The sequence below is a fragment of the Thunnus thynnus genome, chromosome 24 (assembly GCF_963924715.1).
Source record: "Thunnus thynnus chromosome 24, fThuThy2.1, whole genome shotgun sequence".
NCBI lineage: Eukaryota > Metazoa > Chordata > Actinopteri > Scombriformes > Scombridae > Thunnus > Thunnus thynnus.
The window spans coordinates 3,978,529-4,003,161 of record NC_089540.1 but is presented as its reverse complement, the minus strand read 5'-3'; the positions used below and the strand labels follow the sequence as shown (position 1 = coordinate 4,003,161).

At 40.5% G+C, this 24,633-nt stretch overlaps 2 protein-coding genes across 4 annotated transcripts in view; both read right to left on the bottom strand.

The window, feature by feature from the left end:
- LOC137177193 (beta-1,3-galactosyltransferase 1-like) overlaps positions 1 to 19,557 on the bottom strand; it is a 104,133-nt gene extending 84,576 nt beyond the window's left edge. The window contains exon 1 of the mRNA XM_067583349.1: positions 19,344 to 19,557. The gene's annotated coding sequence lies outside the window, so the exon portion shown is untranslated. The remainder of the gene's footprint in view (positions 1 to 19,343) is intronic.
- Positions 19,558 to 23,192: 3,635 nt separating this feature from the next.
- xirp2a (xin actin binding repeat containing 2a) overlaps positions 23,193 to 24,633 on the bottom strand; it is a 57,621-nt gene continuing 56,180 nt past the window's right edge. For all 3 annotated transcript variants that reach the window (XM_067583037.1, XM_067583039.1, XM_067583038.1), the window contains 2 exons: positions 23,420 to 23,553; positions 23,193 to 23,331 (listed from right to left, as the gene is read on the bottom strand). In XM_067583037.1, coding sequence (XP_067439138.1) covers positions 23,459 to 23,553 — 95 coding nt within the window. In that variant the 3' untranslated portion in view covers positions 23,193 to 23,331; positions 23,420 to 23,458. The remainder of the gene's footprint in view (positions 23,332 to 23,419; positions 23,554 to 24,633) is intronic.

The window sequence follows — 24,633 nt, the reverse complement described above, 5'->3', positions numbered from 1 at the left end:
CCATGAAAGACGAAGCTGTCCTTTCATTTGCCTGCATGGAAAATAAAAGCACAAAATATCAACTGCAGAGAAATCACTCATTTCGATCAGTCAGTTTTTAAATCTGGCGTGAGTGGCCAGATGGATGCACACTGTACATGCTCTATGGGCAGAGCATGCAGAGACTTCCGCCGGTCAAGCAGCTAACTTCAAACTTTATTTTCAAACTAGCTTCATCCCCCCAAAAACCCCCCTAAAGATTCTTTGTGTGAACCTCAAGACTCTAAATCCTGAGTCTGAGGTTGTCAATCCACTCACAATCCCTCTCACACTGAGAGCTTTTCACATGAAAGAGCGCTTTCCCATCAATTCGCTAAATAGAAACCGTGTTGTCACATAGCGTGCGCTCTGAAGATTTATGTCCAGGTTTGATTGCTGTCCGTTTTTCATAATTACCGTGTAGCACTTGTGGCCCGCGGAGCGCGGCTTCTCTTCCATCGGGGGCTGTCGTCCGCTCACCTCTATCAGCCGACGGTGCTGGGAAATCAGCCAGCAGCCGGAGTGAGAATAATGGCGTTTGCATGCCAGCGTCCCACACCTCAATGAGCACGGATGAATGTAAATTGGGAAGGCATTGCTCTGGCGTGATTACAACAGATGGTGACCTCCTGCCTCACAAAATGTGTGGAGAAATAGAGGGCAGGCGTCGTGTTACGGAGTTAAAATGATGTTTGCATTTGTTTCGCTTTGAGTTTGATGTCTGAGCCGCAGCCTTTTTTCCAGCCTTATTTGAGAACTCGACTGTCAAATGATCTTTCTTATCAATTTGATCAAAATGTCAAGTTCTTCCAAAAAATGTCACTTCAAAAATAACCTCCAATGAAATCCTCAAAGCGAGCCGTTCTGACACCGAGGGGTTAGGAAGGAACTCAACAATGCTGCTTGATGGAAACCAATATGGTGACAAACATTAGCTGCAGCCGCACTAAGCTGGAGCTTTTTATTGCTTCTGAGAGTTACAGTGTTATAGTGTATTATAAAAGCACACACTGGAGATTATGCCACTAATCTGTTCCGACAACCACAGTGTCATTGATTATTAAAGGCCCAATCTATAATCCAAAAGCACGCAGAGAGGGGATGCCTCGCTGTGGAAAAGCTTCTGTAAGCATTTATTCATTCATCGTCAGGAGTCTTGATACACAGACTGACAAGCTGGAGCAGCTGATAACAAGTTTGTGATATATATTTGGATGCAAATGCGTTGTGAAATACGACACAGTAAATTGTAGTAATACCAGCGAAAAGCATCTAATCCTACTTTTGATTACTGCAATATCTACAGTATTTCTGACATTTTCAACCTCACGCCTCAGACAGTCAGGACTATTGTGCTCATAATTCACGATGGTCAATAAGACTGAATCTTCTCTATGATGTTCAATTCTGCATTAATCCCATGGAAGACAAAGCTGTCTTTTCATTTGCCTGCATGGAAAATAAAAGGCCAAGATATAATCTGCAGAGAAATCACTCATTAATAATGACCTAGAGACCAACTTAGTAGGGAAAATAATGATATGCAGGGAGGTTATATAGTACATGTCGACATCTCAATGCATAATAACTGTTCATCTTCACTAAAACAAAGCTGAAGTAGATATGAAAAAGATCAAATCAAACACTTTGACTGAGCAGCTGTTGAAACTGTCTTCTCCTTTCTAGCTTTAGCAGATATTTATTTGTGCTATAATGACAGAAAAATGAAATGTGAACTCTTCTATTAGACATGCTTTCACAGGTTGTAGATGAAGGAGAAGGGGGATGCCTGTTGCAATTAATATCACGCTACTTTTCAACAGCCTATTTTCTTATGACATGGGTCTATCATTTGCTGGATTAGCTTGGCATCCGTCTTTGCTCTCCGAACACCTGTAACACTCCGTACGGTCCTATCCATCCTTTTTCATTTTTCTCCATTAATCTCTCAGCCTGGTAATTCAGTTTCATTTGTTCCTCATCTTGCAAGCCTGGTGAATGCCAAGCCGCCGTAGCGATCTCTGCTGAGACTCATGCCAGATGACTGCTCAGTGCTCCGCATATTTTTTCTTTCTTTTTTTTTTTTTCCAACAGACAGGAAGCCGGGGGGACAGATTAGGCTAACCGCAATTACAGGAGAACAGTGGAGGGGAAGATTTTCTTCGTTTGTTGTGGACCCCAGCTAACCCTGACTAGTATCTGTGCACCTGGTCTGTCCCTTCTGGGCTCCTGTACTTCACTCAATTAGTGAAGATCCTTTATTGCACCTGTGCCTCACGATCAGCAGCCTGTGCGTGCCCTTTTCCACATTGAAGATGGCAAACATCCAACAGCATAATGAAGACAATCCTTTTATCACCATCTCTCTTTTTTTTCTGCCTCTCCTTCTGTCTCTCTTTTTCATTCCCTCTTAGATATTTAGACAGCAAACAGTTATCAAAAATAGATACTTCGAATGATTTTTGCAGCACCTGGGGAAACACAAACTCAGATAGCCTCTTTCTGTGAATCTGATGACAAGTGACTGAGTTGCTGCTGTGAAGAAGAAAAGGAGAAATCCAACTTCAATTGTGTGTGACTGTCAATCATTGTAAAAAAAAAAAAAAACACCCAGAAAGGTGGCATTTTTATATTTCCATCTTAAAAATAATCCCTGTTGACCCCTGAAATCAGCGTATGAAAAGCAGCCTTTCTGCATCAAAGATGATATACTGCCTGTGATTTACGCATAACAGCAGCACTACAGTAGCCTATCGCGTTTAGGTGGCCTTGAGGAACTGACTCCAACTGACTCTTTATCATGAAACACAAGCCCCCGTGAAATTGAAGAAAACACAAACTACAGATAACACAAGCAGAGCACATAAATTCACTGCACACCCTGCAGCGGAAAGCCAGAGGGGATTTATGGACAAGGGAGAAGACTTGCAGTGATGCTATAGGGCATTTAAGTCCTTTTGTGTTCCCCATAAAAAGAAAATACACACCCCCAGTTTGTTTTGTGCTGAGTTTGTCTTTGTGCAGTCTTTTGTTGGAAGCTTGATATCAGAAGCAGGTATAATAAATTAAGAGTTAGCCACAGCTGTGGTTCTGCAGATAATATGGTCATGTTATAGGCTCCTATAACTTTTTATGCCTAGTAGACAAACTCACTGATTACTCACTGGTGATCACTCATTGATTTAGCAAAATGGCTTATTTACTGAGTCCACATTGCGTAAGTTAAAGGCTTAACACTGTCCTCATTTTCTCTGTGTAATGCCTGATTAACTGTTCAGTTTATCTAAGTCCACACTACATCACCTGACTTTTTATCAAGGCTTCATATGAAAAGGTTTTCTGTTTGTATTTCAAAGTGAAGACAGTTCTAGAAGTTCTTCCACACATCCATGGGTTTTACTAATAAGCAACAAAATGCCGCAGTAAAAGGTTGTGATGCTCCATAAAATAGCAGGTTATAGTTAACTATGAGGCCAGAGAATGAGGTAAGACAAGAAACTAACAGAACCGTAAAATACAGAACATAATGAATGACAAAGTTAACAATAAAAAAAAAAGTCAATAAAATGGAAAAGGCTTTTGCATAGAAATAGTTATGGCGTTCAGACAGGGAGTTCCATAGATGAAGATCCTTGAGTGCAAAAGCCCCTTAATACTTGGCTGAAATTAAGGAGGAACCGCAAATAGTAATCACTTAGATGGCCTTGTTTCAGCTGAGATGCACTGCATGAGTTGGGTTTTAAAGGCTGGTCACACAGGAAAATGCAAAACAAAATTCATCTGTGCGTCTTTGTCACTAAGCCTGTAGCACTGCCTATTTAGCAGACGGAATACTCACAAGGATAGCTGGTGACTACTGCAGCTTATATGAACTGGAGAGTTAAATAAAGAGAGAGGAAAAAACTATAGTAGCTAGTAGGTCAGAGGCATGCTAGCGCTAGTCTGTCATAATAGTCCTCAGATCTTCTTTCTGCGTTCTCTGTACTACGTTTACTCCCCCTTGATATTTTGTTCTCAGGATTGTGTGTGTGATGTTCTCTAAGGCTTCAGTGAGCAATAGTGATTGTATAGTATGAGTTAATGAAGAGGGGAAAAAGGTCTCAGAGGTATCTTGGTAGCTAACAGGACATAGGTTCAGTTAAGTATTTATTTTCATATTTAAGCCAGTTTATACTGCCTTAAAACCATGCCTCTTTGTGGAGCCATTTATATTGCAACAGAGGAGGTTAAAAAAACCTGGATGGTGCAACATAGCAAAAAAGCTACGATAGCTCCCTCCATTTTAGACTCAGGTTTCTGTTCCTTCAAATGTAAGCACTGTCAAGACAGTTTGCTGTAGGTCAACAGCGCTAATTCATTTGTCAGACCGGTGTGGACTTATTTTGCCCATGTCCCTTTTTCAAATGCTTTTGTGTCTGGGCCTTTAGATGAATGTAAAGTTGGGTATCATCTGCATAACAGAGTAGATTGTAGATTGGGCCTAGTATTGAACCCTTAGGGAGGAGATCAGTGAATTCACAGCATTTTTGCTCAAAGTCTAAATTTGGAATCAGTCTAATCCTGTTTAGGGTGTCCAGCTTTGGATTATTCAACAACATGGAGAAATGTTAGGGCCAAAATCAGGAGCATGGTTGGAATCAATCATGGGATTTAGATTTCATTGTACTGCAAAGCTGGGTGTAATGGGTCTAACATTTAAGTTGTCTATCACTAATTAATTATCATTTGATGTAATTGCTTGATAATCAGTTATCATCAAGCAAGTTCATTGGTAAAAATGTTCTGTATTCACATATGAAAGATTTAAGCATGACATAATGCAAAGCAACACAAATGAATTCTGGTTATTTTTCCAAATTGAGATGGAAAATGTTAATTCACAGCATTTCAGTCAGTAAATATCTGGATTCATATAATGACTTCTACAATATGCTAAAATACTTTTTACTTACTTTAATTGTGGTCAGTAATAGGGCTGGTTATATGGCTCAGTAATGTATACCCCAGACAACAATCCCAGCCAAATTGGAAACTCTACAGACCAGCTGAGCACAATTCCTCTGAATAATGTAGAAATACATACAGGATGGCATTGAAACCTGCTATAACTTAACAACAAGTTAGGATCACCAGCAGGTCAAGGCCTCTGGGAGGCTGCTCGCTGTTAGCAAATACTGCCTGGTCTGTTATTATTGAATCTTGGCTGTTCTCATCAGCATTCACTCTGGGGAGCACCTGCTGCTGAGGTGGATGCTCCACGAGTTATTGGATTGCTAATCTCTTGCTGGGAGGCCTTTTCAGCCACACGGACAGATGAGGGTGGAAAAGGCAATAAGCCATCTACAGGGAGCAGCTGATGATAAACTTGAGTGAAGAGGCAGCAACAGGATGGGGTTGAGGGGCGGGGGGGATAAGAAACGTATGTCCATATACACAGCTGAGTCGGGGAAGGATGGCTGTCTGGCTTGCTAGGACATGCCCGCCTCCTGATTTCCTTCTCCACAGCCACAGAGTTATTGCTTTTATTTGAAGACCGCTCCGGCTCTCTCCCTCAATAGATCATAGCGCTCGATAAAATATAAAATGATGGGGCGGAAGGAGGGGGGTTGGGGGTGGGGGGTTGGAGGGGGACAGGCAGAATCTCTACCTGCCATCTATGCTGCGCATTTCCTACAGCCTGAGTTGATCTCTAGCACTACTGATTGCGCTTTTAATGGTGATGAATGCACAGGAAATGGCAGGCCTACCGCCACAGATGCAGTGATGGAAGTGAGCAATAACTCTAAATCATTTAACCGTGTGCAGGCACGACATCACAGAGTGCGAACCGTCATCATGGAAACACTAAAATAAGTGCTAACGATCCAATAAAAGGCATGTGCTCACAATTTGACCTGAGGAGATGAAAGGTCATGCATACATAAAAATGTTATAGCCTTCGTGCCTTTGTACCTCACTTTCATGCTGTAATCTTTTTCATCTTTTTACATTCAAACTTCTATTCTAAACTTCTACTTGCTGCTTGATATCAACTACCATCCAAGCTGTATGATTTTGGACTGTCCCAGATGAAAGTTGACAATCATGAGAAAAATGTGATTAAATCTTCTGTCGTCAACTTATCAGAATACGAGATGAAATGACAGAGTGGCGAGCCAGCATAGTGCTACTGCAAAGAAAAGTTTCACCTCAAACTCACTCTACCTGCCAGATTGTTGGTTATTGCACAGTGCCATCAGACAACCCAGGTGAGACCGTTTTTTTGGCGGTTGTTTCCTAGCAGAGATTCTCACTTCCTCTTATTGGTTAGATGATGAACATACTGTAGGCACTATGGCATCATTAATATAATCACAATGAAAAAGAAATTTTTACAGAAACCAAATGAATGCTTCTAATGATGAATTTTCTAGCTCTGTGGACATTTTATGTACTGAAGAAGAATGACTGGAAGTACACCATCTGTGGGCAGACACCTACAGGAATAACGTGAAACACAAAGGCAAGCTAGAAGGTCTTACCAGGCTGTACTCTAATCATTCTCAATTCAACTTTGAGATAACTGTTTGGACCAAAAAAATATTTTTTCTTTTTTCACTCAACTCCTCCAAACAGCATATGTTATAAGTCTGCGTCCTTGTCATAAATTAATAGTAATTAGTAGTAGTAGTAGTAGTAGTAGTAGTAGTAGTAGTATACTGCAGAGGGTCTGTCCTGCATAGCTCCTGACAGCGCTGACAGCAGCAGTATAGAAAGTGTTGCCAATGTCTGGTTCATGAGTAATTTTGACAACTTTGCAAGCATTCAGTATGGGAGACTGAGACTGCTCTGCTCTGTGTCGCATTGCCTTCCTTTACCATTGCTCTACTCTATTCCCAATGCAGTTAGATATTACTGGGATGACATAAGGTTTGTAAAAGTTTACAACCTGCCGTGCTCTTTTTCTGTGTTGCAATTGACAACGAGCCAAGGATTTAACCGACAACGTGAGGTGAGAATTAGAGGCTCGTTGACTGATGGTTTTAATCATCGACGTTTAGAGGGCAGCCCTAGTCTACACCTCTTTATCAAAAAACTATTAAATATACATTCAACATGATGGATTAACAGCCAAGCTTTTCATCCGCAGTGTTGAACAAAATAACTGGTAAGCTGCAGCTCGGGCGCCATAATAATCATTCTATGTGTTCTAGTTGGCACGCATGGGGACAGCTGTGTGTTTGGCTTTGAACCTGCAGGACTATTATGGCATCTTTAGGCGTCACAGCACATCAAACACATCTGAGAGGCTGTGGGGAGTCAGAGCTGCGAGCCTTCAAACCGCAAAGCAGGACTATCATCCTCTGGTTCATTACATATGGTCTGTTTATATGTCAGTGTGAAATAGGAAGACTGTCACGGCAGCAGCGAACAGATGATAGTGACACGCTTTCCTGTCTTCTCTCTGCGTAATAAGAGGTGTCTCTTTTTATAAAAGTTTTGCGTTTGCTCTATAACGCGATGGAGCTGGAGTACAGCAACGATTCGACAGTTGGGATACATCAGTGATAACTCAGCAGAATTAAATGACTCTGCTACAAACTTTCCCCAAAGCGGATATTCACCGAAAAGGTCACCAGATGTCCATGATTGAGCCAACGCTGCTTTTCCCTTCGGCCAGACGGATGATGACAGTGATGAATGAATGAAAAATGATCTTAATATCAGGATTACCTGCTGAGCTGGTGGCAAACATCCCGTCGCTAAACATCCACATTAAAAAAAGAAAGGTGTCTGCATAAATCAAGCAAATTTACTGAAAGAATTCTCTTTCCAGCTGACAGCTTTTGTTCCACGTTATTGTACTATCTTTGTTTTGTTGCTTTCAGGTGCAATTACGATCATCATTATCATTCCAGCTTTCATTCTTTTTTCTGTCAACCTTCAATATAAAATTAGATTAAATCAGAGTTATTTGAAGATGAATCGCTGAACTTTGTATCTAATTCAAACTCATTACAGAAGATGAAGACACCGCAATTATATTTATTATAGAAGGCTTAACAAAAAAATCTTGAATACGGCTCATTATCACCAAATAAATGTATTATTTCAAATTCATGCCAGAGCGGCACATAGAAACTACTCAAAGCCCATAAACCAACAAGTGAATGCATGTCTGTAATGTGCATACACTGAATATTAATGACCACTCTTGTGCAAGTAAAACCCATAGCGCCTGGAGCTGATTAAATATGAAAAATCATCCAGAGAATGTAATCAACCGCATCGTGAAAAATGCATGGAGTTCACATATTAGAGAGGACACAATGTGCATCTCACCAGAACACACATTAGCCCGGCCCAGTTACATTATTTTCATTGTGAAGGCAACTACAAAAGACAGACATTCCTGAAGTAATCTAAGCAGATAAAAGGATCTTTAGAACTAGAGCCTGAGATGAGTCGTTTATCATTCTCAGATCATAGCAGTCGTGTTGCGAAGCATGTGTGCAGTCGAGACACTGCAGCTAATGGGGTGCAACATACAGTATTCAAATCAATACACAAAATATTTACAGGCTTTGGCTGGGAAGATAAGTGTGTCTTGCTTGCCTGGAGTACAGAAATAACAAAAAAAAAAAAACAAACACCCTGAATGTCTGAGAATAAACATGCACCGAGAAATGATTATAGCAAACAAACCTCAGACGTGTTTGGCCTCTATCCCCGTGTCTTCTTGGGTGGTCAAGGGGAAGAACTGTTTTATTTTTTAACCCCTTTGCCATTACAGAGAGCACAGCCAAACAACAAATAAACCATGTCTGTGACAATAAATAAGAAAGAAAAATGGAGTGGACACACTTGCTCAGGTGCTCTCAATATAGTATATTGTTTTTATTCGTCAATAGTTCGACCACAAGGCCTTTCTGTGGTGTACGTGACCGTGACACAATGCGCCAGCTATGTTTGCTGTCCTGACATATGCCGAGTGCATGGACTTCCTCTGGTGATATAACACTCTTAACTAGGTAAAAAAAAAAAAACAAGAGCGAGAATATGTGCTGAATAAAAGTCCTCTGCTATCATCATTCAGGCAGCTTTACTCGGTGTCATTTGACCTTTTGAGGCGTCCTCACAGCTATTCCCAGGCAAGCAAAGGAATAAATGAGACTAAACTCTTGAGAACATAGCGACAACATTGAGAAAACCCTCCAGATTTTCCTCATGTCCTTCTCTTTTAACATGAATGATTGAATGCGTATAGGAGTCCGTAAATGGAAAGAATGGACTTACATACAATACACATTAACCTTGCAGCCTATACTGCTGTGACTACACAGCGTAGACCTCCAACAAGGCTACACATTTCACCAACTTGTTCTCCACATCAAAATACGATATTCCTACTGTGATATTCACTTGTTTCACACAGCAAGCACCTGTGTATTCATTCATTCTTATGGCTTACATGGATAATGCAATCCAAATTAAAATAAAGCTGTTGTACTGTAATCAAAGTCATTTGTAACACTTCCTGTTTATCCAGTTTCACTCAAATTTACAAGCAGGGGTGAAAATGAGCAAATTATAGTTGATCAATAGAATATTTATTGCAAACTATTTTTGATAATCCATTAATAGTTTGTTATTTTTCAAGACAAAAATGGCAAAAATTCACTGTTTGCAGGCTCTCAACATTGTTTTACAGTATGTGATAGTAAACTGAACATCTTCTTGTGTTGGACAGGTGATTGGATGATTTAAAGACATCCCCTTGGGCTCTCAGAAACTGTAATACTGTAAATGCTTGTCTCTATTTTCCAATATTTTATAGACCAAAAGATAAATCGATTAATCAAGATAGTAACCAAAACTAAAAAAATTGAGCCCTACTGAAAATGTAACTTCTTGAACGTGGCAATAACGAAAAACAAGTCCCGATACATACTTTTTTTACTTGCTTTTCAACCACTTCTAACTTTTCAGGGAGTAATTCAGACTATCTGCAATCATCAATATAGAAAGCTGAAGAAAAAGTTCTTAATCCCCGAAGCAGCCAGCGCTGGATATTGACTACTCCTAAACTTCTATGAGATGTTCCACTAAAGTGAAGCGCCGCTTTGTGCTTCAAATAGCACCGCAGCTTCATATGTACAAATCTGAAGTGGAGAATAAACTTTGCAGTCCAACTCTTGTCTCATCTCTCCCTCGTGGCTGCCTTGAAAATACGAGCTCTGTAGCCTCGACCGGGGTCGGGTGTTACTCGGCGTATCATCACGCTGTGTGCGTGCGGTAACGGAGAGCGTGGCGGTACGGATCCAGATCAACCTCTAGACTGTTTGATACGGAACATATATTCGGTCAAGAAGGTCAACTCAGACAGTTTAATATCTACAGTATGTCTGTCAGTCTCATAAATATTTTTTTCTCTCTTTTTTTTTTCCTTCTTACAGCTGCAAGCGGTTAACTAGACCAACTGGGATCAGATGGGGATAAGATTGCTCTACATTAAATCTGCCTACCCTCAAAATCAATTTGGTAGACATCATTTTCAGAAGCAAATGTCAAATTTACATACAGGCCTCCACGGATAAAGATGCTTAAACAGACATCAAGTGTATCAAGCGTACCTGAAATAATTGGTGCTGCGTCTAGTTAGGCTAAGATTAATGATGTTCTGTATGGTGTCTGTGCACACATAATAGTGCATACGCTATAATTAGGCCTGGGAGTCAAACACACAACTATTCAAATGTGTTAGTCGGGTCTACAGAGGGATATGTGCTCATTGAGAGCAGATGTTGATTGAAATCAACCGTGCGTACAGCGAGATATTAATAACACCTAAAGAATGACGCCAAAAGCAGTACAAAATGTTATACATACAGCCTCTGAAGATAAAATGGAATATGTTCGTCTGCGGTGAGTGAGGGGCGAGCTGCACTCTCTTGTATTTAATTAATTTAGCTGAATAACTAAAAACAGCATGACTTTGACTCCTCATCCCATTTTCCCCCCCTAAACCCTGCTGCATATAAATATCAGTATGGAACCATGTTGGGCTTCCATAAAGAGGATTAGAGTGAGGGAGGGGCGGTGGAGGGGTGGGGGGGGGGGGGGACCAGACAAAAAAAATTATAATGCGTTTTGCCTTGTGGAGGCACAATACTACTGTCCAACATGTCTTCTAAGTCTGCTTTTAAGAAAAACATCCTTACTCTCTTATTGGAGCATGTATTCTGAATGCACTTCATAAGCCACAGGGCTTCTGAATATACTCCACATAACGGACTATATAAACTTTCAATTCAGAAGCTCAAAATTAGAGTGACAAGGTATCCATACGGCGGCAGAGATAAGGTGGAATGCCCTGACACAAACAAAAGCTTCCTCGTGTTATGATCCTCTTCTATCGTTAAATTCAGAGCTCTTGAAGGCCAAACAGGCCGTATAGTAACACAAGGAGAATGCAGATAGGGCGCTCCTCCCTCTGCGCCTCTGTTATTTGACCACTCCGATGAAAATCCAATCATCTACTTGACCGAGGGGGTACTGGGAGACATCAACGGTCGCACACCGGCCAGCTTTGGCAAACCCGGCGTAGTCCTATCATCAGAGCCCTATTAAAAAAAACCCAGGGCTAGGGAGACTCGGCTCCGCACTCATCCCTTGCCAAGTGTGGTGGCGAAGAGGGCTCAGCAGGCTTTGCACAGAGCCTCGCGAGTGTGGAAAATGGAAAGGGGCGACGGCAGCCAACATGCGACCGCAGCTGGTAGAATATAAGATAACGGGGATGCGGGGGAGCGGCGCGAAGCCACCGTGCACAACCTCCCTCCTTCTAACCAGCTGTGTGATACCACTACCGTCATAAAAATGAACTACATGACCTCAGAGCTTTGCACGAAAGGGAATAAAATGCAATTCAGCACTTAACCAAGACTCCTCCGGCGTAATCGAAGAATGTAATCACCCGGCTGTTTTATCAGACCTGGCTGCAGCGGGAGGTAACATACCTCATCAATCTGAAACGCACCAGCGATGAGGACACGACTGTCATTTTGGGTCGGCCTTCTCACATTGTGCTGGTTCGCCGTCTTCAGTAAAACAGTAAGACATCTGCCGGCTGAGCGTTTTGGATAATAACAGCTTATCACTTTGTCTTTTCATAACATTTGTCATTTTTGTAAACAAAGACAAAGAAAATGGATGTTATTTAGTTTCCCCTTGGCTTTTTCTATTACTGTACGCATCACTGTGGCATCCATGTTTTATAATGTCAAAGCCAGTAAATATACACAGCCTATAACAGCAAACAACCAGATTGTTTATTCATTTATTCATGCGCCATGTTGTTGAAAGGACTGGTGGGTAAAAAAAAAAATCAGTATGATCACAGTATGGTGTTGTTGGACTTGAATCTATCATCTGTGCCTACAGAGTCCTATGCAGAACTGGGGACATGCGTGGCTAAGCACTGACCAACAAGATTATCAGATGATCCAATAAACTTTGGATGACAGTCACAGACATGATCGCAATGCTCTACGCTCGGCGGATGAAACACATAGCCGCTTGTGTTGCTTTCCAAAGCCCTCTCCGCGGAGAGAGAGAGAGAGAGAGAGAGAGAGAGAGAGAGAGAGAGAGCACATAGGTCAGAGCACATCAGTGTGAAACCAGTGAACGCCCTCAGAGAAAGAAAAGAATCCCTTGAAATAGTCCAACCACAGCAGCACAAAAAAAAAACTCAAGACCTTATAAAAGATGACAGCTTTGTAACTTACAGCCCCCCTGCTATCAGTAATTGCAGTGTAACCAGACAGTCATAAAAAAATATCTAATGCATTGTAAATTACGAGTTGTTACACGGAAACCATTAATTCTGCATGAAAAAGGGCGACTGGGCAGTGATCTCCTCCTCTGTTTTGCTTCCTCGTGTTGAGATTAAATTAAACAATTTGATCGTTAATTATTCAAAAAAGAAGTTCAACTGAATAACAATAATGCGATACTTTACTGATCCCCTGAGGACAATTCTCTTTTTTTTCTCCTGCCCTGCTCAAGTGGAGGTCAGAGTGCAGGGTCAACAACATCCTCTAGCGCGCCCTGGAGGCACGTTCAAAGATGCGTCTCCTTTAAAGCCCCCCTGTTGAAGCACTGATCATTTATTTACATAGAACTAAAGTACCTAGGCCTGAATTTATTTGATTTTTCTGAACGATATTGTGATTGTGATTTGAATTGCAATTATTTTTTATAAATTAAAATACAGGCCTGTAAGAGTGGTCTACATTAAAAAAGACTTTTCTTATTTCTGATAATGCAGTTGTTGAGATCTTCACATGGCTCTTTTTTTAAACCAGTCAGTCAGAGAGAAGTAATCTTTAAAGTAAACTTTTCTTTTTTTTTATAGAATGACCGCTTTAGCTCATATTTATTAATATTTCATATTAGAGGTATACTTGACATTCCTCAGTAAAAAGTGGCAGTATAATTACTGATAACAGCTGCATAGTAGGCCCCTTATGTATGGTAATATTGACAAAAAGTGCATCTGTTTTTGATATCAGACTTTTTACTGTAGCTTCTTAAAGGACCAGTATGTAAGATTTAGTGGCATCAACAGAGCGGACTCGGGCGAAATGGAATATAATATTCATAAGTATGTTTTAATGAGTCTATAATCACCTGAAAATAAGAACTCTTGTGTTTTTGTTGCCTTAGAATGAGCCTTTTATATCTACATAGGGAGTGAGTCCTCTCCCACAGAGGCAGCCATGTTTCTACAGTAGCCCAGAATGGACAAACTAAACATTGCCACTGTAGTTTCTCCTACACGTTTTGAAGGGGAGGGGGAGGGAAGGGGTATTCATTTGGTTGCAATCCGCAACCTTAGCACTAGATGCCGCTAAATCCTACACACTGGTCCTTTAAGCTAATGCTAGCTTCACAAACTGACTGGATGAGCTACTTTACAACGAGTCCCGGTCTTAACTCAGAACTCTTATGGTCATAACCTAAAAATGATGATATGATGTTTAACTAAGAAATTCCGACATGTACACACTCTGTAGCTGTGGAGTGTCATCTGTACTAAACAGCCACCTAGCTACATGCTAGCTACCTGTCTGAAACTGAGGTGAAGTGATCACTTAGATGGTTTATGTCAGAGAAGAGATTCACCACTCTGTTGGTCTTTTATGAACAGCAAAATGACACAGCCCACTCCTTATTGTTTTCATACATCAAGAATATACAGAATGGTGTTTGTTCTTCCACAAATTCATCTTTAACTAAGTATAAATTCACAGACAGCAGCATTTAAAGAGTTTCTTTTTTGTTTGTTTTCCAAATTACAGAAATAAGTACAGGTGAGAAAATTGACTAGTGACAGTTGTCATTATAGCTGGTTAACATTACTAGTTATAAGGTATAATTATGCCTCTTGCATTTTGATATATTGCACTCTTTCAAATTGCGATTTCGATATAAGAATTATTAATAGTTTGTCCCTACATGTATCGAACACATTTTAATAGGACTGGGCAATATATAGCTGAAAAATGTATCATGATAAAATGTTTTCCAGTCGATATTGATAATTATTGATCATTTTTAATTACCTATTTTTAATAAAGACCAGTAGAAAAAGGGTTGAATTTAACCACCTTATTTTGATTTTAACCACTTTATTTATCAGGGCACACAGGTAAGCCAACCGACCTGTCCTTTTTTAAAATCAACAATTTCCTAACGTCAGCACTCATATTCTCACTCCACTCTGTTATTGTGTCACATGTCGATGGTGTCAGTGAACTAGAGCCAGACCGTATATCGGTCAGCCCATTTTATTGATTAATACTGCCCTATATTGGCCTATCACAGATATATCCGTATCAGCGTATATGTTTTTTTGATATGTGCTAACATTTATTTTTTGAAGTTATGTAGGCAGCATTTTATGTATATTTGATCTTTTTTCTTAATTCAAGTTTAATATACAATATATATATTTTTTGTTCTATTTGTGTTTTTGTTTATAGCTATATGTATATCTCAATTTTTTTACTCCCTAATATCAGTATCGTCCCCAAAAAATCCAGTATTGGTCGGGCTCTAAAACCAACAACACACCTATTAAATGACACTATAAGTGTCACTGTTAGCGTGCTTCATTATCAAGGGATATGATAGGCTGTTTATGAGCCAGGGTTGTTCATGCAACCGAACTTTGCATATTCGTTATGTGCAACTATAAAAACAGAAAACTATCAAACTATCATTCTAATCTTGGTGACACTGGTACAGGAACATATTAGTGACATGCTGTATGTACATATTGGCTTACATGTTACCGGCACTACAGGATATCAGCAGGTAACACATTTCCCTCTATTATCATTTTTTTTCTGTCAACCTGTCACTTAACCGACACAGCAGCCTTGAATATTGAAAGTTGTCATTCTGGGATGCTCAGTATAAAGAGGAAGTATTATAATTTATTTCTCTTTCCATGATTTTAGATATTTCCTACAATGGCCATGTTCTTGAACTGGATGATGTCAATCACAGGTGGTCATACAGACAAAGCTTGCTGGCCAACTGTGTCCATGAACATTTGGGCGTATCTATGATTGCGGTCGTGCCCCTATCCTTGGTGAAGAAATTGGTATCTCTTCCTCCTCTATGATAGATTCCTTCCTGTATGACAGTTGAATGTTACCACAAAAAAAACTGAGACTGACATTAAATACTGGAGGTGAGCAGCAGAGCAGGTTTACCAACCACATAAAATTAAACAACTGCAATGAAAGAAAAAGAAAATTTCGACATAAACTAAAGGTCTTAATAAAACAGCAGTTTCCAAAGGACACTCTTACAAAACAACTGTGACATTTGACAAGCCAAGCTGTACACATGAAAGAAATATGCTCCCTGAGGGCACCAAAAAATGCCACTGCACGTGGTAACAAACAGCAACCCACCAACTGACAGATTTTCCCTTTAAATTGTGTTGACAAGAAAAGCAGCGTCAAAAGTGCATTGAAATTGTGAGCAATTTAATAAAATGGTTTACTGCGCTCTTTACAAACGCCATTCATCAATGTCATATATAGTTTATCTCATCTTGGAGCGCAGCGTCGCACCATAAATCGAATTCCAATCATTTCCAGTACAAAAATATGATGTAATTAAGAGAATCTGTTCTTGCCTAAGGGCTTTTTGAGGATTAATTTCAACCCCCCCAAAAAAGTTCAATTTTTTGTTCTGTGCTACAAATCAGAAAAGCATAAAATTATTTAGTGTAGGACATTTCAAATGATCAATTCTCTGTCACATTTGCCCGATAACTCTGACAGGAAGGATACCTTGACATATAAAACCTCAACCCGAGGGTTAAATGAGTTAAAACCAGGCCTATTAGATGCACACCCAGGGGCTTGATTCCTCTCACAGGATGTCAATAAGATGTAGTTTACAACACAGCAGATGTAAACAGCCTACTTAAAGATATAAAAGGCCTTGATAAGAGTCAGATAACCCAGTGTTTAATAATGATTTATTATTGAAACGGCTTTTCACATAGAGGGCTTTCACTTGGTGAGAATCATTGATTTTTGGGGGAACTTACAAGCATCAGCGGATAGAAATTTCTGAGGGGCTCTTTCAAGTGTTGCAGCAGTAACTTATTGATCCATAATCATTATCATAATCATTTTTGAAGAGACGAACAGCTGCGGTATGAGGGGACATTATGAAGTTAGCAGTAGGGCCGGGCGATAAAATAATCTCGATAAGTGATTGCAAAAAAAAATGATGTCGATAACGATGATAAACTTTGGACATTTTTAATTCAGTATGGATAGATCACATGGCAGAAATAAATACGACAACAGCCAGTCAGTCTGCAGATTTTGGCTTGCACGTCAAAGTACACGCCCATTTCCTACCGCCGCCAACAAGGCTACGCTAGTGCTATCATTAGCAGGGCTACGACTATCTGGAGCGCAAATCACATCTAAAGTAAAGTTAGCCGAAAAAAGCTGCTCTAACTCACGGACATGCCATCATTTTACGAGGCTGCTTTGACTGTGAACTAACTGCTAAGCTAGGCTAAGCTCGAAGCTAGTAAACAGAGTAGCAATGAAAAGCTAGTTACCCACTGACACTAGTCTCATTTCATTAAGAACACTAGCAAATCTATACATGAATTATACAAGAAAATAATGTAGTCAATAAGATAAATGAGGAGGTTACAGAAGATTATATGCTATACATATATATATATATATATATATATATATATATATATACAATATATAAAAGATGTAGCATAATGACTTAATTACAATTTTGCACTTTTTACTCAGACTTCAACCTAACCCTAACCCTAACCCTGGCCATAACCCTAACATTTAAGATGTAAAACAAGTAGATAATTAATGTCTTTTTAAATCTATTTTATCTTGTGATCCACTTGTTTACTTTTTTTGTCTTGGTTGAACCTCTACAAACATTTGAGATGTTTGCTGCCCTACCAAAGGAATTTGATGTGACAGTAATTCAAATGATTAATCAAATTATATATATATATATCGTGATAAATATCGATATTGATCAATATGGAAAAAAATGATCATGATCATATTTTGTGCCCAGCCCTACTTCGCAGTGATCCAAACATTATTAATTGTGGAAATAGTTCAATCTGAATATTTCGTGGAGCAGAAGTAGAAAATTACTTCTACTCATCAAAACCGATGCTCCTCTCCCGGCAGGCCCAGTTTGCCAGGAGAGGAGAGGCATGGACATTATAAGAGGAAGTCAAGCAAGCTATGATTAATTAACATCTTTTTTGCTTTTGTACAAATACGAAATCAGTTCCTCGATCGCCTTCAGTTCACCAAACTAGACCCCCGACATGTTCATCACTGTCATCTGAAATCATTCATGTGTGTGAGGTACCCATTTTGATGTCATTGCCTAATTGAGATTAAACCACTGTATTTCTTGTCAAAGGAGATGAATGGGGGACTGCGGGACATTTCTGAAATTAAATGGAACATCCCCCCCTAACCCCCCTCCACATCCCCACCTCACTCATACAATAGCAGTATCTGGTCTGGTGCCAGCACACAGGCTTAAATGAGAAAATTTGGCAGGGTTGGAGCTATTAACGACATGGGCAGCGTTGTAAAGGTTGAAAGCCACCGTGTACACAAAAGAGATGGGCTTGTCTTCTCCGGTATTACTCCACGGCAAGAAACAGTGTGAAGAAGTATTGATGTAACAACTTGAAGGAGCAGTGTAATTCCAAAAAAGAGGATCAGTCCTGTAGGAGGGAGATGCGTTTTGAGATCCGTGGCATTCGTGTTTCAAAGCAACTGTCAAAATAAATCTCTGGAAATGGATTTTTAGAGGCTTAGGAGTACTGTTCACAGCACGCAGAGACAGTGGCCGTGAATTGTTGTTATGACCCCTTGACTACAAGGTAAAATCCCATTGAGCGGCTTGCCACAGAGGGGTTATATCCCCCCGCTTTCCATTTTTACTGTCCCTTCCACCTCGTTGGGAGTAGTGTTGCAGTATCTGACAGAGTGATAAATCACAGCATGGTGACACTCATCCCTTTTCTGCAATGAAACAGAGGGCTGAAGGATTTTTACCAGTTCGTGTTAAGTGACATGGATTAGCAGCCAGATAAATCACAGCACTTGATATTAGGCTATAAAGTGCACAGCATTATGAAATGCACAATGCACTCATCTACTTATCTGGATTTATTCAGTCTCTGGCTTGCTCTCCTTTTTTCTCCCACACACACACACATACACACATATAAATGCCAATAAGCCAGACACAAGCGAGCCTACTTGTTATTTAAATGATGGCAGGCACTTAAAACGACATGTTAAGTCTATCAGTGATTCCAGACTAACCTACTGAGCAGTCTAACATCACACAATACAGCAGCAGCTCCAAACACCTCTAACTATCTGCTACACAGAGGAAGAGGCAAACTAAAATGTATTCAAAGTAAGCCTTCAATAGCAAGTTTAAAATTCCTGCGTTATTACTGTATTCTACATTGTTTTTTTAATACGCCTTCTTTGCCACAGTAGAGGACACAATTAACTGCCAGGGTCAAACAGCGTATCCCTAAACAAAACAGCGAGAGGACTTGGCAAACATCAATTTTACTTCCAAAAACAGCGTCCGTCCGGTAGCTGGAGAGCGCCTGCGGCGAACAATTAGTGCCTGGAAAACGTGCAGGGACACCACACACCGGAGAAACGCAACATTTTCTCATTTTTCTGCTTTTTTTTCTTCCCCCAAACACCTACCCGTGTTTTTCTCCGTGTCCAGCTGGCTCAGCTTCTCCTGCACGCGGGGGCTCCGTCCGCTCCACGCCGCGCGGATGCCTCCTCTGCTCGGCGGCGTCTCGCTGCAGCCGGCGGAGGAGAGGAGCCGTCCAATCAGCAGCAGCCTGATGGGCAGAGATAGCAGCCAATCGGACCCGGCAGAGAGAGCGCGCGAGGAGGTAGCTGCCGCACAGTGCGACCGTCATGCCTCACTGATCTGATGGCATCTGGGCAAAAATAAACGCACGTCCCACTTAACTGCAGGGGAGGTTTCACAGGTGATATCAGTAGGTTGATGGACTGACCCTGTTTAGGACATCTTTATTGGATTTTTTTTTAAATAAACACTATTAAAGCTTTTAATCGCTTTTAATCAATCCTCCTCGCCATAGACCCCTCCTATTGTGCATCAGTGCATTGTTCAGTTCAGGTGAAGTTAAAGATCGCCTCCAGACGTGTTTGAAGACATGTCTGCCCTGAATAATTATGTATGTCTGCTGTGTTTTTTCCACCAAAAAGTTCAATTATCTACTTCTAATCTTTAAATTACATCTGTCTTTTCTCCCTCGCTGAAAAATTCAGAAATTACTAATATGCAAATGTTTTCAAAAGTTTTAACAGCGAGACATGAGATGTCTCCGACTTCACTGAAAAGTTCATTTTCAGTGTTGAAGGTCTCTACATCACACTTGTGTAAGTTGCTAACTGGACCCGCTCCAAATTTGAGATGTCACAGAAAGTGAGATTTAGGATGAGCACGGATGCAGATTCTGCACAGTGAAGCTCAAACATGCAAGTGAATAAAGCTAAACACATTTTCCAGTGGAGGGGGACTTTAATATGAGGCTACCATAAGTATTCCAAATATCCTTTGGCCAGTTTTACGCCTTTATGGGTGAGTGAACAAGAGATGAGGAACTAGTTTCAACCACAGGGACGTTGCTGTTCATGGTCGGTGCCTCAAAACTCCCAGGCCAGGTCACCTCATACAAAGAGTGAAAGAGAGAATTTATACTAAAAAGATGAAGCCTAATTCAGACTGCTTAAGTCTTGTATTAGCTTTGCCTGAATTCATTTTTACACAGGATGAGGATAGTGGGTTTTGTCCCCCATCACTTAAACTGGAACCACTTTAGGAAGGGGTTTCCTCAAGTCTATAATGGACAGGATGAACATTTGCAGCAATAATAACCCTTTAAATAAATGTATGGGCATATGATTGTTGTTTAAAGACCTTCAACCTTGGTTGGCTCTTGTTTAAATCTGCACTCTCATTGAAAAATTGACCATTATTTCAACATGTATCTTCAACACTGGACAATTTTATTATCCGTTTCCTGTCCTATCTAATTGGACAGGCAGTTGTCTGGGTTTATAATTGCTTGGCAGGGGGATAAAACGATTAAAAATGTACAAAATAGCATCTACTTTGGATTGTCAATGCAAACGTTACCGGAAAACAAATAGCCTAATTAAAAACATGCCAAACAGCATTTCAGGAAACGGATGCTGAATTATTGAACCAGCAACAGTGCTTCCCCAACTTAAAGGAACTGTCAGCACAATCTAGCATGACCCACGGAGAATTTGTTAAGCCATCACTTTTCTGACACTTAAGTACAGTTTTGTTTTCGCTAGTGTAATTAACATTGCAGTATATTTTCTTAGCAGCCAATTACCCTACGTGTTGAAGCTGTAACTGAGGCAGGGAATCTGTCAGAGGTGACGAAAGCCACCTAATGGAAAAATCTGTAACTCCTACAACAGGCCTGCTCTATCAGTGAAAATCAATACGCCTTTTCTCCAAAGAGATCTCAGCTGGACTGTTATGTAGGTAAGCCATATATCAACCAACCCAGCCACACAAAGAGGATATGGCTAAGCACCATTACCACTCTCGCTTGTCTGTGCACTTACTGATTAAATAGTCGTGTATCGTCGGGTTCATGAAGCTTTATTTCAACCAGAAGACAGAATAGAAGTGGAAAAAAAAGGAAAACCTCTTTATTCAGATGCAAAAGAAAGCTATTCGTTGAAAGGAAAACACATTTTTTAATGAATGCATATATTGCAAATTTTTGAAAATATAGCCCTGTTTGGATAGTTTCTCAAAAGTCAGCAAAAATATAGATGAGATATGCATACTGAGTAACGTACAAGAACAAATATCTATTCTTCTGTGCACACCAGGTGCGTTTAATCAACATCAAAAACAGCTAGATATTGAATAAAAGAGCAGAAAACTCAGTACAAAAACACTAAATTAAATCAGAGCAGTTCATCTCTCCATGGACATGGATGCAAAATTACGTGTGGTCAATGCTGTCTGATTATAAACTGAATGGGTCGGATTCAAGAGTTGTCGCTGTCGTCGTCGTCGTCGTAGCATCTATTCCTCTTGATCCGCTCCTCCACTGTCAGGGTGTCATCGTCGTCTTCCCACAGAGAGGTGCCGTCCCTGCGTGTGCTGTAGTTTGTGGCGAAGATGTCACCGCTCTCGTCCTCTCCTCTCATATCTGCCGCTCTATCTGTGTTTTCTCCCTGCTCCATCCCAAAATCCAAAAGGTCATCCAGCGCTGACACCCGAGGCGCCTCCGTAGCCTGACTGAAGATGTCGGATTTGAAATCAGATAGCAGGCTGGAGCTGCTGGTGCTCAGGCCGGCGAAAATGTCTTCGAGGAAGCTTGATGTGCTAATCTTTGGCTCGGCGGCCTCGCTTTTGAAAGAGAACGTTCCCTCACCTGTCTCTGTAAAGAAATTTGTGTCTGAATAGCAGTCTGTGGCTTCAGTACATTTGGCACCCGCTGGCACAAAAGCATCATCCCTCTGTGCCAATTGTAGCACTTCTCTTGGCATCCATTTGGATTCTTCACAGTGATCAGCTTGGAAAGAATCTGTTGCTGGAGTTGTATCTGTCAAAAAGAGTGACAGATTTTCCTTTTCCTCATCCTCATTAAGCCCTTGAAACAAGATTTCATGGTCAAGCAGTGTCTGGCCGTTATTATTATTGTTGGTGTTTGCATTCACTGCCAGTCCTGCCGTCGCCTCCTCATCTACTAACTTGACCTTTACCGCCTCCCCATTGTTCATGCCGCCGAAATTTCCTTCATCTATCTCCTCCCGGTTTTCACCTGCTGCACTTTCTATCTGCCCGTCATGTCCGTTTACTTTCACTTCCTCCACCTTCTCTACACTTCTCTCTTCAGTCTCCTCCAGCACTTTCATGCTTTCCACAGCTCCACCATCATTCCCTTCACTTTGTTCTTTCTCTTCCACTCCAGGGCACACTTCAGAGTCCATTTCAGAATCCACTTGTGCCACAGCCTCAGCACCACTGTTTGACTCTTCGGTTTCTCGAGTGTGAGTAACACTCACTGGTTCCTCAGCGGCTGCTGCAGGGGAGGCCGAAGCCTCCGACTCTGCTGGAGTCTCATCAGGCTTTCTCACATTTTCTGTTACACAGACACTCTCCTGCACCTTGTCATTTTCCTGGGGTCCATTTTGTACTTTAGCTGCAGGACTGTCCTTCTCTCTTAATGCAGGCTTCACAGGCTGATTCAGATGTTCACTTTCCTGAGCTGAACCCTCTTTAGGGGGCCATGATGGCTTAACCAACTTCAGCTCCTCTTCGATAGTGAAGGATTTCTTTGGAGAATCTGTTTGAGGAGGCCACACTACAGAAATCTTACTTGCGGACTTTTTGTTTTCATCCACAGATTTGCTGATGGCATAATCCTGAGTAACTAATGTGCTCTGAGCAGTGGAATATCTGGAATCTGTGACTTTCTTTTCAGGCGATGATGATTTGATTTTTGTCTTTTCAGCTGAATCCTGCTGGTTCTTATTGTTCCATAGTTCTTTGTGTGGTGTCTGTCCAAATCCTTCATCGTAATTCCCTTTGGCCTTGAACAGTTGCTTGTAGTGTGGCTTGCAGTACATTCGTCCATGGAGAGAGGCGTAGTTGCCAAGACTTTAAAAAAAAAAAGAGCAAAAACATAAGGTTAAAATAATGCAAAGAGAAACAATAAATATGTGTTTGCTTTGTGAAATAGTGTTACCTTAGTTTGCCTCTGCAGTGTTCACAACGAAAGCAGCTTTTATGGAAGTTTTGTTTGTCCGCAATCAGCGATTCCATGGGATACACCCTCTTCCGACATACCCGACACAGTTCGGACTCTGGAACTTGAATTTTCTGCAAAAACAAAAATAAAGGGATACTTTAATTTACAGGTCCATAACCCTTTTAATTGACATTTCTTACGCGATTTCCTGGACAGAACCATGTAATTTGGTACAAATGATAGGGAAATAAATACATACAGATGGCACATTTCTAATTAATTGCTAGTGTAACTTAGAGCCCATATAGAACAGTAACTAAACAAAATTTATGTAACAAATTTGTTTAGTCTCTTCTTATCCCTTTAATCATCTTGTGACCCCTCAGATTTATGTTGAGTCCACTTGGGGGTCCCACCCCACAGGTTGGGAACCACTGAACAACAGAGTCAGTGTTCAGCAGGTCAGCTATAAAATTACTTGGTTCATTCCAATAAATCTCAGGGAAAATTATTAAGAAATTAATAGATTACAAAAAAGCACAAAACAAACTGTGTTATATGGGGTGACAACAAACAAAATAAACAAATAATACATTTTTCTGCAGTGCACCTTTATAATACTATTATATAGGTGCACTGCAGAAAAATGTATTGTAATTAGTATCAGTATTAGCAATAATATTTATTTTCTAAAAATGGCTTGTGTTAGAAGTATTCAGAGAGCTTTTCAAAATCACTGCAAAAGTTATGAGAATATAATTACTCCAGTGTGATTATTTTGGAATTCACTTCATGAGCATGGAATAGAAGGTGAAACTTTCAACCGAAGAATAAAAATGAATTAAAAGTATTGTTCTACTTCCTGGAGACATTTCAGGCAATTCTCTGCTGTCGTGCAATGAGAACAGCATCACACACCCGGGCATGAGAAATATTAGTTCAATATGTTAGCGTCTCTGACAGCTTCACACATTAGAGGTATGAGTAAACAGGACAAAGTGTAACCTGTGAATATTAAAGGGTGTGAAACTGCCAGCATTTAAACTGCGAGCTGCTCAAACCCTGAGTTGAAACGTTTCAAATACAAAACAAACACATCAGAGAAAATCAAATCAGAGTCAAACTGACATTAATGCCTCTTTTTTTTTCCACACAATGTAGTAGATGCTTTAAAATCTCACACACAGAGCATGTTACACACACCATCACGC